Source organism: Pipistrellus kuhlii, unplaced genomic scaffold (assembly GCF_014108245.1).
Source record: "Pipistrellus kuhlii isolate mPipKuh1 unplaced genomic scaffold, mPipKuh1.p scaffold_m20_p_9, whole genome shotgun sequence".
Classification (NCBI taxonomy): domain Eukaryota; kingdom Metazoa; phylum Chordata; class Mammalia; order Chiroptera; family Vespertilionidae; genus Pipistrellus; species Pipistrellus kuhlii.
The window spans coordinates 11,889,276-11,905,398 of NW_023425595.1; the positions used below are offsets into that span (position 1 = coordinate 11,889,276).

A 16,123-nucleotide genomic window follows, 5' to 3' on the forward strand; every position below is an offset into this window, starting at 1 on the left:
GTTTTTCTGTATTTAAAAGTTTTACAGTGAATATACATAATTTTACAATCATATAATAAATGTTAAATTTTTCTTTATCTTTGGTATTTAAACCTAATATTGAGAAGGAAGGATAGTAGAATGTCAATAACATGGATTTTTGTAGTTTGAAACCTGGTCCCCTTATTTGCTAATTTAATTTTCCTACTAATTATGTTAATTGCTGAGCTTTGGTTCTCTAATGATTGGGGATGTGAATATAGAGCCTTATAAAGAATTTATAAAGATTAAATGTGTCATGTGTATAATGTGCCCAAGAGATGGCAGGTGTCCAGTGAGCATAACTGTCCTCCCCTCTCTTTCCCTCACCATGGTGAGTTTCACTTGGATATTTACTTTAAAAAAATATGTATATTTTATTGATTTTTCACAGAGAGGAAGGGAGATAGTTAGAAACATCAATGAGAGAGAAACATTGATCAGCTGCCTCCTGCACACCCCCTACTGAGGATGTGCCCGCCACCAAGGTACATGCCCTTGACCAGAATCGAACCTGGGAACTTTCATTCCGCAGGATGATGCTCTATTTACTGAGCCAAACCAGTTTCAGCTGGATATTTACCTTTTAGGCCTTATCTTTTCCAGCGTAGGTAATGAGGCTCCTCTAGAGCTGTATCTTTGGAGGCCTTGCAGTTGCTCTGCTGAACCTTGAATAATTAGAAGAGTAAAGGAGGAAGGGAATAAGAAAAAGTAAAATTAAAGAGAGATTTCAGGAAAATGATTCTAATTATATATCATCAAAACCAAATAAAATAGACCTTGACTTAGGAAAACTTTAAAAAGTGATTCTATCTTATTAGATATGAACATTCACTGAGCAGCATTATACCTAATTAGGAACAACCAAATTTTTGTGTAAAAAATTCTTAATCTGTGGATAAAGCATGGTATGTAGTAATGAAATCTGATGTCTGCTGGAACAGGCAAGCAAGTGTGATTTCAAAGAAAGAACTAGCACATATACCCAAGGTGAGGTTATAACATATTTAAAAAATCAAATGCAACAGAATTTGTACTTCAAAACTTGTAATTTTTTTTTTTTTTACTCTTAATGGTGTTGTTTCTTTCAAACCATATCTGGAGCTCCTCTGGGATTATTTTCAAAGACTCTGCACATTTTCTTGAATGTCATCAGCTGTGATATATGTTCATACTTGGAAAACATAAAACTAGTAGCAAAACATTGAAGAAGGTACAGTGAGATGAAATACAGTGAATAATTTAGGTGGTCACATTCTTCACTATAAATTTTGCTCAAAATAGAAGTTTGTGAGGCTAATATTATTGTATTATAAAAAACATGAAAAATGGCCCTAACTGGTTTGGCTCAGTGGATAGAGTGTTGGCCTACAGACTCAAGTGTCCCAGGTTTGATTCCCATCAAGGGCATGTACCTCGGTTGTGGGCACACACCCAGTAGAAAGTGTGCAGGAGGCAGCCGATTGATGTTCCTCTGTAACTTTCTACCCCTCTCCCTTCCTCTTTGTAAAAAAAAAAAAATCAGTAAAATATGTATTTTTTAAAAAGCATGAAAAATGTTTCCCCCCCGGCTTTTATGGCACATAAACATAAATATCATTGTCATTAGGTTTATTAAGCAAGATGTGTGGCAAAGTATAAATTTCCTTCATGTTCATGTTTTCAACCCTAAATAACGGATTCCATCATTCAATTTCAATTCTTTGACCTTGAAATAACCTGTCCACTGGCACAAATGGAATGTCTGACCATTTCAACATTTTCATCTGGCTAATGGGTGAGAAGTTGATTGCATTTTTAAAAGTTATTATTAGACGTCTTCCCAGTGCCAGCTCTTTATTTCACATCTAAAAAAGTTCTTTTCTCTGTTCTGAGTCTTTATCATCCTGTTGCATAGTGTGAGGTATTCAAAACTTCATTTCTGTATCACCTAACTGTCCACGCAAAGCCAAAAACTATATTTATTATTCTTAGTCTTCTCCTCAAAGCTGTCCTTAGATAATCTCTCAACGCTGTTATCATCACTACCCAGAGAACTCACTTGACTTCTGGGTTCCCATGTTTCTTCCTTGAGGAGCTGATGCTTAAAGCACTCAATTTTTGGCAATGCCAGTTTGATTAACATTTCATTTAGGGCTCTATCTAAGCTCTACAAAGGCAAGAAAGCCTGTCTTGTTCACCACTATATTCCAACCACAATTGATTTGTTTTGAACAGATTGAATACTTTGTAATGAAATCCCCATTATGCTGTAATTTCTTTAGCCCCACATAGATTGGAAATTCCTCAGCCCAATGATTATTTTGACTCTATTTGTCTGATACATGCAGTAAAGGAAGATGTGGGTGAAATAAATTCAGTTGATATTGGATGGTGGGCAGCAATAAGTTTGATAATGTTGGGATACTCATCTAGGTAGTAGTTAGTCCTTAATAGTTATGAAGCAGTATTACAATGTGTAATATGTGCATAGTGCTAACCCATAATCACAGTGCATATATAAAACCAAACCAGTTTTGAAAATGTCAGGGAGCCATGAAACCAATAGCAAAGCCCAGTCATAGGTCAAATGTGTGATCATTTATAAAACATATGTAAAATTAAATCTCAATATCTAGGAATTGTAAGTGAACTCAAGAGGCATCTAGACCTATCCTCTCATATCCTGCAAAACCTGAAGTCCACCAAGGTTAAGCCTTGTCCAAAGCATATGGCTAATTATGTGCACACCTGAGGCCAGAATCCACATTCTATTTGATTAGTTAGCAGTGTGGAGTTTACACACGCATTTTTCATTTACATCAAAGACTATGTAACTTAGTTAGGGGAGTGCAAAGTTCTATGCAGAAATAACATTTCATCTGATTCTGCAGTGCTGCTGAGAAACATGCCCAAACGTAGTCTGGTGCTAATGTGCACAGGCAAGAGAAGCAAAATCTTTTGTAGAATAATTTGAGAACTCTTAAAAACTTCTCCTAATCTAAATTGTTTCATCTAATGGTAACCACTATACCATTCCCAAGGTATTTTCACCTTTAAGATACAGTAAATTTCTCAAGAGTATGGGATCTGTATCTGCCATTTACTAGTTGTAGAACCATGGACAGTTACCTACTTCTATGAATCTCAGATTTTTAGCTATAAATGGTATCCTATAATTATCTTATAGGATATTGTGAGAATTTACAATACTCTACATCAAGTTTCTGCCTGACTTTTAGTAGATATTTTCCAATTTTTTTGCATGAATGAATGAATTATTTTTTTAGAAGCAATTTATTTCTTATGATGATTTTTTAATTTTATAATAAAAATATTGTTATGTTATAATGAAAATGTAATAATTTATTGACTAAAAAGGTTTCTCAATTTCCTGACTGAGAATCTTGTTTCTCCAGCTTGTGATGGTTTTGGCACAAGATCAATTATGTCAGCTCAGAACATGGATTCCAGTAGCATTGATAAATTCATAAACTGTACCAAAATCCATGGGAATTTGATTTTTCTTGTCACTGGTATTAAATTTTTGCAGAAATTATTTTACAAAGCATAGACACAACTCAAGAGAGGCTTTAGCTTTGTTTGATTCCTTTTGGCTCAGAAGAGTTCTGCACCACATGAGTGCTCTTCTCCAACAAAATCAAATGCCAGATTTCACTTTGTTTCTGATTGCAATCTCTGCACCAGCTCCCCTGAATCACTTTTAGTTCCCCAGTCTCTCTTGCTCTTGAGACTATGCATTATCTCTTCTGTCTGCCCTGGACACTCGTTTCCTCCCATTCCTTAACTACATCTTACTTCTCCTTCCTAGATCAATTCAGATTCCATCTCCCCCAGAAAGTTTTCTCTGACTCTTACCTTTCCCAAACTCTAAGGATAGGTATTCCTTCTATAAACTTTTGGAAAACCTCCTCACCTCAACCAAAAGACTGCTGTTCCTTATCAATCCATAAATCAAGAAGAGAAATAGTTATTGAATATCTTTTATGAACTCAAGTCTTGGTCTCAGCTCTGTGGGGGAATATAAGGTAATTATAAGACTTTAGCCTCATAAAAGAACATGACACAGGAAGAGAATTTAAACATCATCTGAGAAGCTAACTCCTAAATTGTGTTTCTTAGAACAGAATTCTTCATGACACTTCAGAAATGAAACTTTTCATGGTCAAATTAGAAAACATTCACATTTGTTTTTCAAGATTCACAATGCATCAAGAACTTGAGCACAGTGAAGTTCTCTGAAGTCCTGTTGTAAAACAAACTGCTTAATTTTACTTCAAAAAATTTCCAAGTCTGTTTCATCACAGAATATCCCCCCCACATAACACTATAAAATACTTATGACTTAATAATGCTACTTGAAAAAAGTGAGAACCATACCATACTCTTCAAGCTAGTTCTGTGCAGGGAATACTCAAAGAAAAGGCATAAGATCCATATTTCATCCTAGCTTTACACTCATTACTTATATGCTACTGGGTAATTCAGCCATTTGTCAAAGTTTCATTTTCTATATCCATAAAAGTGAGTAGTAATATCTACTCTGATAACTCACTTGTTTTCTACAATTTAATATTGCTATATAAAATATTATCCCTAATTGTAAAGCATTGTAGAAATGTGTCTTACTATTATTTTTAGAAATAAAACCAAAATTCAATCAATCAAACAATTTATGTTTGTTGAGATATTTTCTTACCACTTTGAAAATATGCTTCATTCCATCAGCCACCTAAGACCAGGTTAACTTTTTGCTGAGATAATAAGAGTTTCTACCAAAGATACTCAAGGAGCTCTGCCAGAGAGCTCTCTAACCCCTCTATCCTCTTCTAATAGGATAAAATGGAGCGAGGATCCACACACTTTGTGCAGTCCATCTTGGAAAGGACAAGTAGACAGTATATGACACCTGCACAATATCCAGATGAGAATGGAGAAGTGTCCATTGGAAGCTAATATTCAGAAGAAGAGACACCTTTTAGAAATGTGTGGTTAGGTTGGTGCAGGGTGAGAGGCATATCGTTTGATATTATGGAATAATCCTAAATCAAGTCCTGAATGAGACCTGTCTTCTCCTTTACAACAGAAAACAAACTCTGGTACATCCACCGAGAGTCCAGTCTTGCCTGATTTAGTCAGGTTATTTCATGTTGATTATGATATCTCTTTAAAATTAATGGGCCTCCACACAGGAGAAATATCCCTAGTGGTTTCCCTTAAACTAAAGCCAACTAAGGAAAGTATTTGAGAAAAATTTCCCTAGTTGACTAGCTAATAATGATTAATGGGCAACTTTACTGTGTGGTCACCATAGACAATTATTATCTGGAAATTTCAGGGGGATGTTCTCATTCCTTTCCTATATGCACAGGGAACTTACTAGTTTGTGCTCCAGACAGTCTGTCAGTGAGCACTGTCAGAGGAAAACATTTATTTTAGCTTAAGCTCATGAAACGTCAGTAGCCTAGGCATCTGGAGATTTGGAGTCTAGTTAGGGTTCTGCCATGTGGTAACAGTTGACCTCGGGCAACTAGGGAAGCTCTACTGTGGGCTATCTGTGATATGAGGTATTGATTACCTGGACTCCACGGATCCTTCTAGCTATAAAATTCTGGGAATTGTGTTATTTTCTTTAGAAGAAGAAGAATTTTCCATAATTATCCATTCTGATTTCTGGTTTCAGTTTTCCTTATTCTATTTATTTCTATCTCTTGATCAAATTTTCTCTCTGCTGATACTTTACACACACACACACACACACACACACACACACACACACACGAAGCCTGATGCACGAATTCATGCACAGGTAGGGTCCCTGGGTCTGCCCAGTGATTGAGGCCTATGGGTAGGGGGGCAGCCAGCCAGGGAGAGGGACAGTAGGAGGTTGGCTGGCCGGACCACCCCTCCTGGATTGGGGCCAATCAGAGGAGGGGTCTGGCTGACGGTGGGGGGGATAAGAGATGAGGGGCTGCAGGAGGTTGGCTATGGGAGCATATGACCACCAGGGGGCAGTTCCTGCACTGACTGTCTGCCCCCTCATGGTCAGGGCACATCATAGTGACTGGTTGACCGGCCATTCTGGTCATTTCAGTCGTTCGGTTGTAATGGTATGTATATATATGCCATAACCGTGAATATAAAAAACAAGCCATATGTGTGTATGTGTGTGTGTGTGTATGTGTGTGTATGTATAGTTATATTCCTAACTCTTAGCCTAATCATATTTTTTAATCTTTCCACCTTTCCAACTCCTTCCAGACCTCACAAACTTAAAATCACATACTTTTTCCTCATTGCTGCCATTCATTTTTAGCCATCTTTAGTTTCCCTGTCTCATGTCCACTATCAATAATAAAATCTTTGTTCAATAGGTAACAAATATATATTGAATTCCTATTATGAGCCAGGTTCTATTTCCAATGCTTAAGATACTTTAGTGTACAAAACAGACAATAATTTTGTCCATATAGAGAATATATTCTTGGAGGGGGGGAAGATAATATGAGAATAGGAACATTTAATAATTTGTTCGAAGGGGTGAGTGCTATGAAATAAAGGTAGAACATGGTAAGGGCACTGGGAAAGTGAGTGTGAGAAAGTGTTGTGACAGATACAGCAGGTGCAGAGGCTGTTTTGTGTTCTGCGAAGTCCTCTCTGAGGTGATGGTCCAACGGTGATCTAATAGCTGACAGGCTGGCAGGAGAGGGGAAAGAAAATGTTTTAGGGCAGAGGCAGCAGCACATAAAAATGTCTTTTCTGAAGCCAAAATAAACATATATAATTTATCCAGATTTATGCAGATGTTTCCATAAAGGTCCAAAATATCTAAAATCCATGTGAATGAAGACAGCTTGCTTTTTTATGTTCCTCGCAATGGTCAATTAAAAGAGTCTGTGCTTATAATTGAATGGGTGGTTAAGTGCATATGGAGACTATATGCAGAGTTATTTTCCGTCCCCTCACCCAGATATATTTATTTTTTCAGATGACTTCATTTCTACAAATGTACTTTTCATTCTTGCAATGAGAAACTATGGTATTTCTATGTAACAGTTTAAAAATTTAAATAAATTTAAATAAATGTTTAAAAATATATTTTTATTTATTTCAGAGAGGAAGGAAGAGGAAGATAGAAACATCAATGATGAGAGAGAATCACTGGTCAGCTGCCTCCTGCACACCCCGTACTACGGACTGAGCCTGCAACCTGGCATGTGCCCTTGACCAGAATTGAACCTGGGACCCTTCAGTCCGCAGGCTGATACTCTATCTACTGAGCCAAAGCAGGTAGGGCAAATGCTTTTCTTTTTAAATGTAGTATTCATAGTTATACTTTTTGTGACTAAATAATATGAATAGTGTTAATGTCCCACAATTTATTAAACTATTCCTTAACATCGGATATTTGGGATTATAAGTGAGTTTAGATAAAAATACAGCTAATTTAGATGACTTGATTCAGTTAGTAATTCTATATTACATTTCAAAAATGTCTACTTTCTTATTGCCCTTATATTTAATTTACTTGGATATTTTTGTATCATTTAGAAGATAATTATAATGTATTGTACACTTAACATAGATCTCATGTTGAGTGTTTTTTTTTTAATCACACTGTATTTAAAAAAGTATAGAAAGAATATTTTTATGGAACAGACTGACAAAAATCAGGGGAGGGGTGTGGAGGGATTGTATAAAAGAAGGTGAAAGGATTAGCTAAAGAACATATATGCGTAGCCCATGGACACAGCCAATAGTGGAGCAAGGGCCAAGAGAGGGGGTGTGGAGACTGGGAGGAGGTGGGCAAATGGGGGAGAGTGGGGGACTTCTGCAACAACAGCTCAGAGAAATATCTAAACTAGGGGTGTCGAACTCAATCAGAGAAGGGGCCAAAATCTAAAATCCAGCCTAAATTGCGGGCCGAATGGTTTACTGAACAGTCATAAACTGTCATTGTGATGGAAACGCAGCGGAGTGCATTGATGACAGCGCGGTGCGGGCCACATTTCAAGGCCTGGCGGGACGGATTTGGCCTGCGGGCCTTGTGTTTGACACATGTGATCTAAATCATCATGTTCACTGCAGCATTACTTACAATAGCAGAGGTATGGAAACAATGTAAATGCCCACCAATGGATGATTGGATAAAGGAAATGTGCTATATTTACATATCATGGAATATTATTCAGCCCTTAAAAAGATGGGAATCTTCTCATGTGTGACAACATGGAGGAGCTTGGAAAATACTATGCTAAGTAAAATAAGCCAATTGCTTATTTGGGCAGATACTGCATGATTCCACTTATATGAGGTTCCTAAAAAAGTCAAACTCATTGAAAGAGAGAATGAAATTGGAAAGTTGTTATTCAATGGGCATACAATTTCTGTTATATAAAGAGAGTGATTTCTAGAGATCTGCTGTATAACGTTGTGCCTATAGTTAACAATACTGTGCTCTGCACTTTAAAGTTTAAAAGGGTGATCCTGGCTGATGTGGCTCATGGTTCAGGAGGTCATGGTTCAATTCCTGGTCAGGGCATATGCTGGAGTTGCAGGCTCGATCCCCAGTGTGGGGGATGCAGGAGGAAGCCAGTCAATGATCCTCTCTCATCATTGAAGTTTCTATCTTTCCCTCTCCTTTCCTCTCTGAAATAAGTAAAAATATATTTTAAAAAAAGTTTAAGAGGGCAGATCTCATATTAAGAGTTCTTATCACAATTAAAATGAAAGAAAGAGAGGGGGTAAAAAGTTGCAAACTTCCAGTTATAAAACAAATAAGTCATGAGGATATAATGTACATTATAACAACTATAGTTAATACTGTATTGTATATGTAAAGGTTGCTAAGAGAGCAAATCTTAATTCTCATCACAAGAAAAAAATTTAGTAACTATGTATGATGACCGATGTTTACTAGGCTTGGTATAATTGTCATTTTGCAATATATACAAATATCAAATCATTATGTATACATCTAAAATGAAATAATGTTGTAATACTTATAAGGTATAAATATAAATAAGTTATAATATTAAATTATACCTCAATAAAAAAATTAAAGAGGGGAATAAGGAAAGATATAAGGCACCTATTTTGCTGGCAAGGATCATGAAAAAAAAATTTCCTTCATGCAGTCATTGTTTAGCAAATACCTTATTTTGGGTAAATTAGATTGTTAACATATATTTTTCTGGTTATTTTCTGTTTGTTGTAACTCTCAGGGATTAAGATTTTTATAGTAAGGAGCTTCTTGGTTTGGTGGCTTTTTTGATTTTGGTAGAAGCAGTAAAATGCTGTGGCTAGAAATTATTCCTGAAAGCTTAATCTACTTCTTCAATCATTCCAGCAAATTTGGAAACCACAGAAGGCATGACAATAACATGTTTTGTTTAAACAAACAAAAAGGCCAAATAAAATAATATTAAACATTTTAAAAAAGAAAAGTGGACAAGAATAGAGGGTGCAGAATTAAAGTCACACATACACACGTGCATAACATAGACCATGTTCAATTGATTTTCCACAAAAGTATAAAAATTCAACAAGAAAACAAAACAGTACTGGAATAGTTATGTGTAAAATTAATGTGATATGTCGTAGACATAAATGTGTTAGCTGAAACTATGAAGCTTTTAGAAGAAAGCATCTTGACAGACTTGGGGAAGGGAGGTATTTCTAAAATAGGATCCAAAAGTCATTACCTAAAAGAAAAACAATGATAAAGTGGACTTCATTAAAAATCTTTTTTCTGAACAAAAGATACCAATGAGAAGTTTAAGTCAAAATTAGGAAGAAAATAACAATAAATATATTTGTCAAAGGATTTATCTCCAGAATACAGAGTAAACTCAGAAAAAGAAAATAGTCCAATTAAAATTGGTAAATTTATTTTTGTTGCTATTGTTGTTGCTGCTGCTAATCCTCACCTGAGAATATTTTCCCATTGATTTTTTAGAGAAAGTGGAAAAGAGAGGGAAAGGCAGAGAGAAGTATTGATATAAGAGAAGCATATTGATTGGTTGCCTCATGTACGAGCCAAAACCAGAGCCGGGGCTGGCCAGGCAGGAGCCTGCAACTAAGGTACATGCCCTTGACTGGAAATGAACCTGGGACCCCTTAGTCTACAGTCAAGACTCTATCCACTGAGCCAAATTGGCTAGGGCAAAATTGGTAAATTCTTAAAATAATATTTCACACTGAAGATAGCTAAATGGCCAGTAAGTGTATGAAAAGATACTCATCACCATTTTATGCAGAAAGTATAAATAAATGTTGCCTCAGAAGTGGGAATCTCTGGGTTCAAATTCCAAATTTGAACTCCATAACATATTCATGAACTCACACCAGTTGCTTAAACTCTGATTTAGTTTCATCCTTGAAAATATAATAATATCAACCCTATTTCATCAAATCTTTGAAGATTAGAAAAAATATATATTTATGATTCATAATAAGTACTTAATGCTAGTCATTACAAACAACTAAAATTTGAGAACATAAATTTAAGGCTAAAGAAATCCAAGGTGAATGAGCCAGAATGAAGAAAGTTCATAGACATATACCCTTTTATATGGTTTCTTGGAAGATTAATGCCTGGCATATTTAAATGCTCAAAATTTACTGAATAAATGAATAATGTAAGAATTGCCACAGAGGAAAAAATTCCTTCATGCAATTATTGTTTAGCAGATACCTTATTTTGGGGAAATTAGATTGTTAACATATCTTTTTCTGGTTATTCTCTGTTTGTCACAACTCTCAAGGTCCTTTTCTTCTCTGTCCTGTCCAAAAATACTAGCTTCTGAGAACTGAATCATTCAGTCTCCCCTGCCCTCTTGTTTCTAGTTGGATCTGGCCAATGGGAGGCAGGGCAAGAGATGGGAGGAAACAAGCAGAGAGAGGTTGCGGTAGTTATCTCCCTGTATCTCTTTGCATGGTCATAGTTTTGCCCATAGTTGCTTTTTTATTGTTCTAAAGTCACAGTTCTGACCAAATGTTTTCTCTTGATAGATACAGCCTTCACTGGCCTCCAATAATACTGTACCTTCTTTTTGCCCGTGAAGTCTAGGGGTTATAATGGCCCCCCAGTAGGTAAGAGTGCTGCCACCTCTTATTAGTTCCCACTCTAATACTTTGGTATATAATCTCTTTATTACATTTTTAAATTAAAATCTACTGAATGACATATCTGCTTCCAGTTGATACCTGAGATGCAGTCTTATATTTGTCACGTTCTATTATGTTATGCTCATTTGTTAATTTTTTTTTCTAGAAGAAAAATTACCGAGTCTACTAAAAGGTAGAAACATTTTAAAGGTCTCTGGTACCCATAGCTAAACAGTATGCAGACAACCTATCCTATTTTTAAAGGTCAGTTTTAACATCAACTGAGAGAAATCTTAGTTGTATGGGGATTTGCTGGGTTGGAACCAAACCCTTGCCTGATAGGTTGTCCTCTCCCCTAGTTTATCTGAGAGAGACAACTCCTGGTAAGAACTCTCCCTATGGCTCCCTTCATCTCACTATTCCTCAGAGTATAGATAAGCGGGTTGAGCAGTGGGGTTCCTAATGTGTACACCAGTGAGATGAACTGATCCTGTTTGGGGGAGTAGCTGGAGCTGGGGCGGAGGTACATGAAGGCGCAACAGCCATACTGCAGGAGGACCACAGTGAGGTGAGAGGAGCAGGTGGAGAAGGCCCGGTGGCGGCCGGCTCCTGAATGGATCCTGAGCACAGCAGCCACGATGAAGCTGTAGGAGGTGGCGATGAGGAGGAAAGGCACGGCGATGGCTAGTGTGGCTGCCACCAGCACTGACTGCTCATGGATGTGGCTACTGGCACAAACAAGGCGCATCACTGGTGGCACATCACAAAAGAAATGCTCAATACCCCGAGTCTGGCAGAACGGCAGAGAGAAGATGAAAGCCACCAGTTGTGAGGACAGGACCAAGCCAATGACCACGGAAGCAACAACCAAGCGAACACAGAGAGTTAAAGTCATGATGAGAGGGTACCGCAAGGGGCGGCAGATAGCAACATAACGATCATAGGCCATCACAGCCAAGAGGAAGCAATCGGTACTGCCAAGTCCGATGAAGAAAACCATCTGAGTGGCGCAGCTCAGGAGGGTGATGGTTTTCTTTGGCTGTAGGATATTGGCCAGAATGTGAGGCACCACCACTGCAGTGTAGCATATTTCTACTCCTGAGAGGCTGCCCAGGAGATGGTACATGGATGTGTGTAGGCGGACTTCTGTCTGGATGGCCACCACAATGAGGATATTCCCACTGATGATCAATATATATACCAGGCTGACTCCAAGGAAGGACAAGGCATTCAGCTCAGGGTGAGAGGGATAAGCCAGGAACACAAACTCCATCAACACTGACCGATTTCCCCAGGTCATGGAGCTTACAGGTTTCGTCTGCCATGAGTTATAAGAACAGAGAAATAATCAAACTGACAATATATTAGTTCACACCATGAGCCATGATATAATCTTATCAGAGTTGGAGGTATAAACTAGAAGAATCAGGGTTAATTTTTTAAAATTTATCTTTATTATTGAAGGCATTACAAATTTCCCTCCTCCATTACCCCCTTCCACTCCTCCCTTGCCCCCGAAGGATTTTTTAACTTCCCTGTTACCAATACTCTTCACAACATAAATATCTACAACTTAATTTCTAACTGCCAAAAGTTGGGCTAAATTATGTAGATGATTTTTTTTTTTTGAGGAAAAGAGGCAGAGGAAGTTATGAAATTCAAAGCCATTCTCAGTACAAGTGAAATAACTACTTTCAGTAATTTCACAAGACAGTGTCAAGAAATTCTTGACAACAGGAATCATTAAGGTGAGGGTGGGGAATTTTCTCCCTCCCTCCCTCCCTCCCTCCCTCCCTCCCTCTCTCCTTCCCTCCCTCCCTTTCTCTCTCCTTCCCTCTCTCCCACATTTCCTTCCTTTCTTCCAAACAGAAGAAGTGTGGGACTTGAAGGAAACAAAGTGTTATTATAGGACTCATCCCGGCTATGGAAAGATGAGAAATATGTGCGAATAAGCTATTGCAGATCTAAGAATCCCTTCTGTGAATTAGGGGATGAACAGGAAAGACCAAGCCAATCTTCATTTATTTTTCTTCTCTACTAAGGAGCTAAATTAAAATCCAGAAGAAATGATTCAGCTTCCCTGAAAACCTTCTAATGAAGAGTTATAACTCTCAGAGGGCATCCATTCTACTTCTTTTCAGTGACCAACTCATATTAAAGAAGGTAGAAAATAGGCATCATGTGACCTTGTTTCAACTTTCTCACTTTTAATATTATTTTTATGAGCTTTGAGGAAAAGTCTTAATCCAGAATTATGACTTCCAGTAAAAATCATTCACAAAACTCCACCTTGCTGTCACAAGCATAGGGAGAAATGTGATTAGTACTGTTCTTAATATTGATAGTACTGTAGGCATGAATGGCTGGGTCTCTGTTGTTTTTCCAACATTTAACAAGTAGAATCCACTTAATCCATTATTTTTTCCTCTTTTGAACTTCAATAATATTTTGAATTATTTCTAATGTCACTGAGCATATTTAATATTATAACATGCAGAGGAGGGGCAGTGTATCAGTGTGAAATCAGTGTTGAAATTAAATGATGTGGCTTGAAAAATGGTGACCATAATTATTTAGTTTTGAGGGCTGTTATGAGGATTAAATGAGATTATAATATAAAGTATCTACCACAATGTTTAGCCCATAGTAACAGCAACCTAATAACAGATAGCCAAGATTATTATTTGTAAGTGCAAAGGCAGCCATCCTCTCTTATTTATATTTTCACCAAACCTAATGTATAAATAAATGTCATATGGATAAATATGTTGTAAAATATGTAATTTACACTTTTTTCATTTTCTCATTTTTACTTTTAAGATTATTAAGGCACCTTATAGAAAACAACTTAGCATCCAATCCTTGGGCTGCACTGTGGAAAAAAAATCCCAACATTCATTAACATAACATATATAATTTAATTATATGTATAATTAAAGCTGGGAATAGGTGCTGTAACAAAAAAATAGTGTGTTGTAATGTTGTACAACCTGGGACTAAAGGATACTGAAAAAGTTTCCAAGAAGAAGTGATGTTAAGTTTAGATCTGAAAAATGAAAATTAACTATTAGAAGAGAGACAGAGTAATGGGATCCATATTCTGGATAGAAAAATAGTGCTTCTTATGATTCTGAGAGAGTGACACATATAACAACTTGTTATTCTAAGTTGTTAGTAAATATGTTGAATAGGACCAGACAGCTCTTCAGGGTCATATCCAGGAATCTGCCCCAGGCTGGCATCTGTTCATGATTCCAAGCCCATCTTGTGCTTTCAAGACAAATCCCACAATATATTCTCATCTTCCTTCTTACCTCTACAGCCAGACCAGCCCCCGTTGGCAAGAATGTTATGAGAAACATAATCCTTGTTTATTCTGGAAATAAGAGAGTCTGGGCTGGAGCAGCTTGTCCAATTCTCTAGTTAGCATTTTGTAAAAAAAAAAAAAAAAAAAAAAAAAAAAAAAAAAAAGGAATTAGTGGAATCAGCAATAACAGACCTGAGGTAGCATCTCAATTTATTACTAATAGCTTTGTTGCCTGAGCAGATCATCTAAAATTAATTTCTGTTCCCCTGTGTTTGAAAGATGTAAACATTAATACTTATTTAATGTAGTTGTGATGAGATTAAATGAGCTAATGTATTTAGAACACTTAGTTTGATGTATGAAATCTATTAAATTGCATAAATGTTAATTCTTTCTTACTTTCTTTGACTCTATTGAGGATGTGATATTAATAATATCTGCTTCATAGCAGAGGATAAATAAAATATCTTATGCAAAAAGAGTCTCCATTTATCCTTAAACATTATCATAATTTATTTTAGTCATTCCCTAAATATTTCTTAGACTGGGATTAGTACCTTTCTAAAAAATATTCAAATCAGTACTATGCTCATTGTTTGAAAATGGGGATCATTACCTTTTTAATCAGAAGACTAGACCTTCCAAGTGAATTAATAGAAACACTGTAAGTCATGGGCTGAGCTGGTTCTGAAACCCTGGAGTCTCCATTTGTAAAGCCCATTACTTGCTTTTCTAGCTCAGCATCAGCAAGTGCCTAGTATTTTGTAAGAAGTACAATAGAAAAACTTTCTCTTACCTTTGGCATGAGAAGAAAGAGAATTATATCGAACCAACCTTCTCAGTTGTATTCTGAAAGACAGGACCTAGTAAGTGATATCTGACTGCTCTGTTGGATATACTTAAAGAAGGACCATGAGAGACTATTCAGAGAACTGAAATTTTATGTGAACTTCCTGAATGAAAAGCCACAGAAGGAGTCAATTACTTTGCTATCTAGGGTCTTGTCTCATAGGTTCTGTCTCCCAGAAGAAGGTAATGTAGTAATTGCTGATCTCCTTCCATGTTAGCAGATAATTAGTCCAAACTAGAACTGTCCCTATAATTGGGGTTCCTTGTCAATAAAAGATCTGGGGAATGCTTTTCAAAGTAAAGGCCAGTATTAAACCCTTTAGTGACATTCTCAATGCTTGATATAATTTCCTGAGAAATATGAAGTTCCCTAATCAAGGTCACCCGAGACTGCTGTTTCAATGAGTTTATTCCCAGTAGATTATCATAGCTGGGTTTAGACTAAGTCCCATACTGGAGAACTGAGACTATATTTTTTATATGGTTTCTATGGGACGTAAGATAGTGCTATATGCTTTATAGCACCTCAATGAATATTTATCAAATGTTTTATATTTTTGATGGCATCTCTTCTTGCTTGAATATCTTTGAGTAGAGACACTCTTATACTAGGTTTACAGGTTAATAATGTGGATTTTGTAATAAAAAATTAATAATTTCAAGAGAAACATCAAAAGTGTTTTAGTCAAAGTAATGTCCATTGCTAGCTACACATTCCCCCCATCTTTCAGGTAATTTGTGGATACCGTCCCAATAGAACTTTTCTTGTTTTGAGGCAAACCATTCAGAGACCCAATTTTCCACTTTTTTATATGTTTTGAAGTGCTAATCAGAAAGTGC

General features: G+C 36.6%; 1 protein-coding gene across 1 annotated transcript; it reads right to left on the reverse strand.

Annotated features, from left to right (window-relative positions):
* Nucleotides 1–11,482: 11,482 nt before the first annotated feature.
* LOC118712808 (olfactory receptor 10W1) lies at nt 11,483–12,500 on the reverse strand. Its single transcript, XM_036426973.2, has one exon. The coding sequence runs from the start codon at nt 12,425–12,427 to the stop codon at nt 11,483–11,485; it is 945 nt and encodes a 314-aa protein (XP_036282866.1). The 5' UTR covers nt 12,428–12,500.
* Nucleotides 12,501–16,123: the final 3,623 nt, after the last annotated feature.

Coding starts and splice junctions, on each gene's coding strand:
- LOC118712808 (XM_036426973.2), bottom strand. CDS start 12,427: ATGACCTGGGGAAATCGGTCAGTGTTGATGGAGTTTGTGTTCCTGGCT.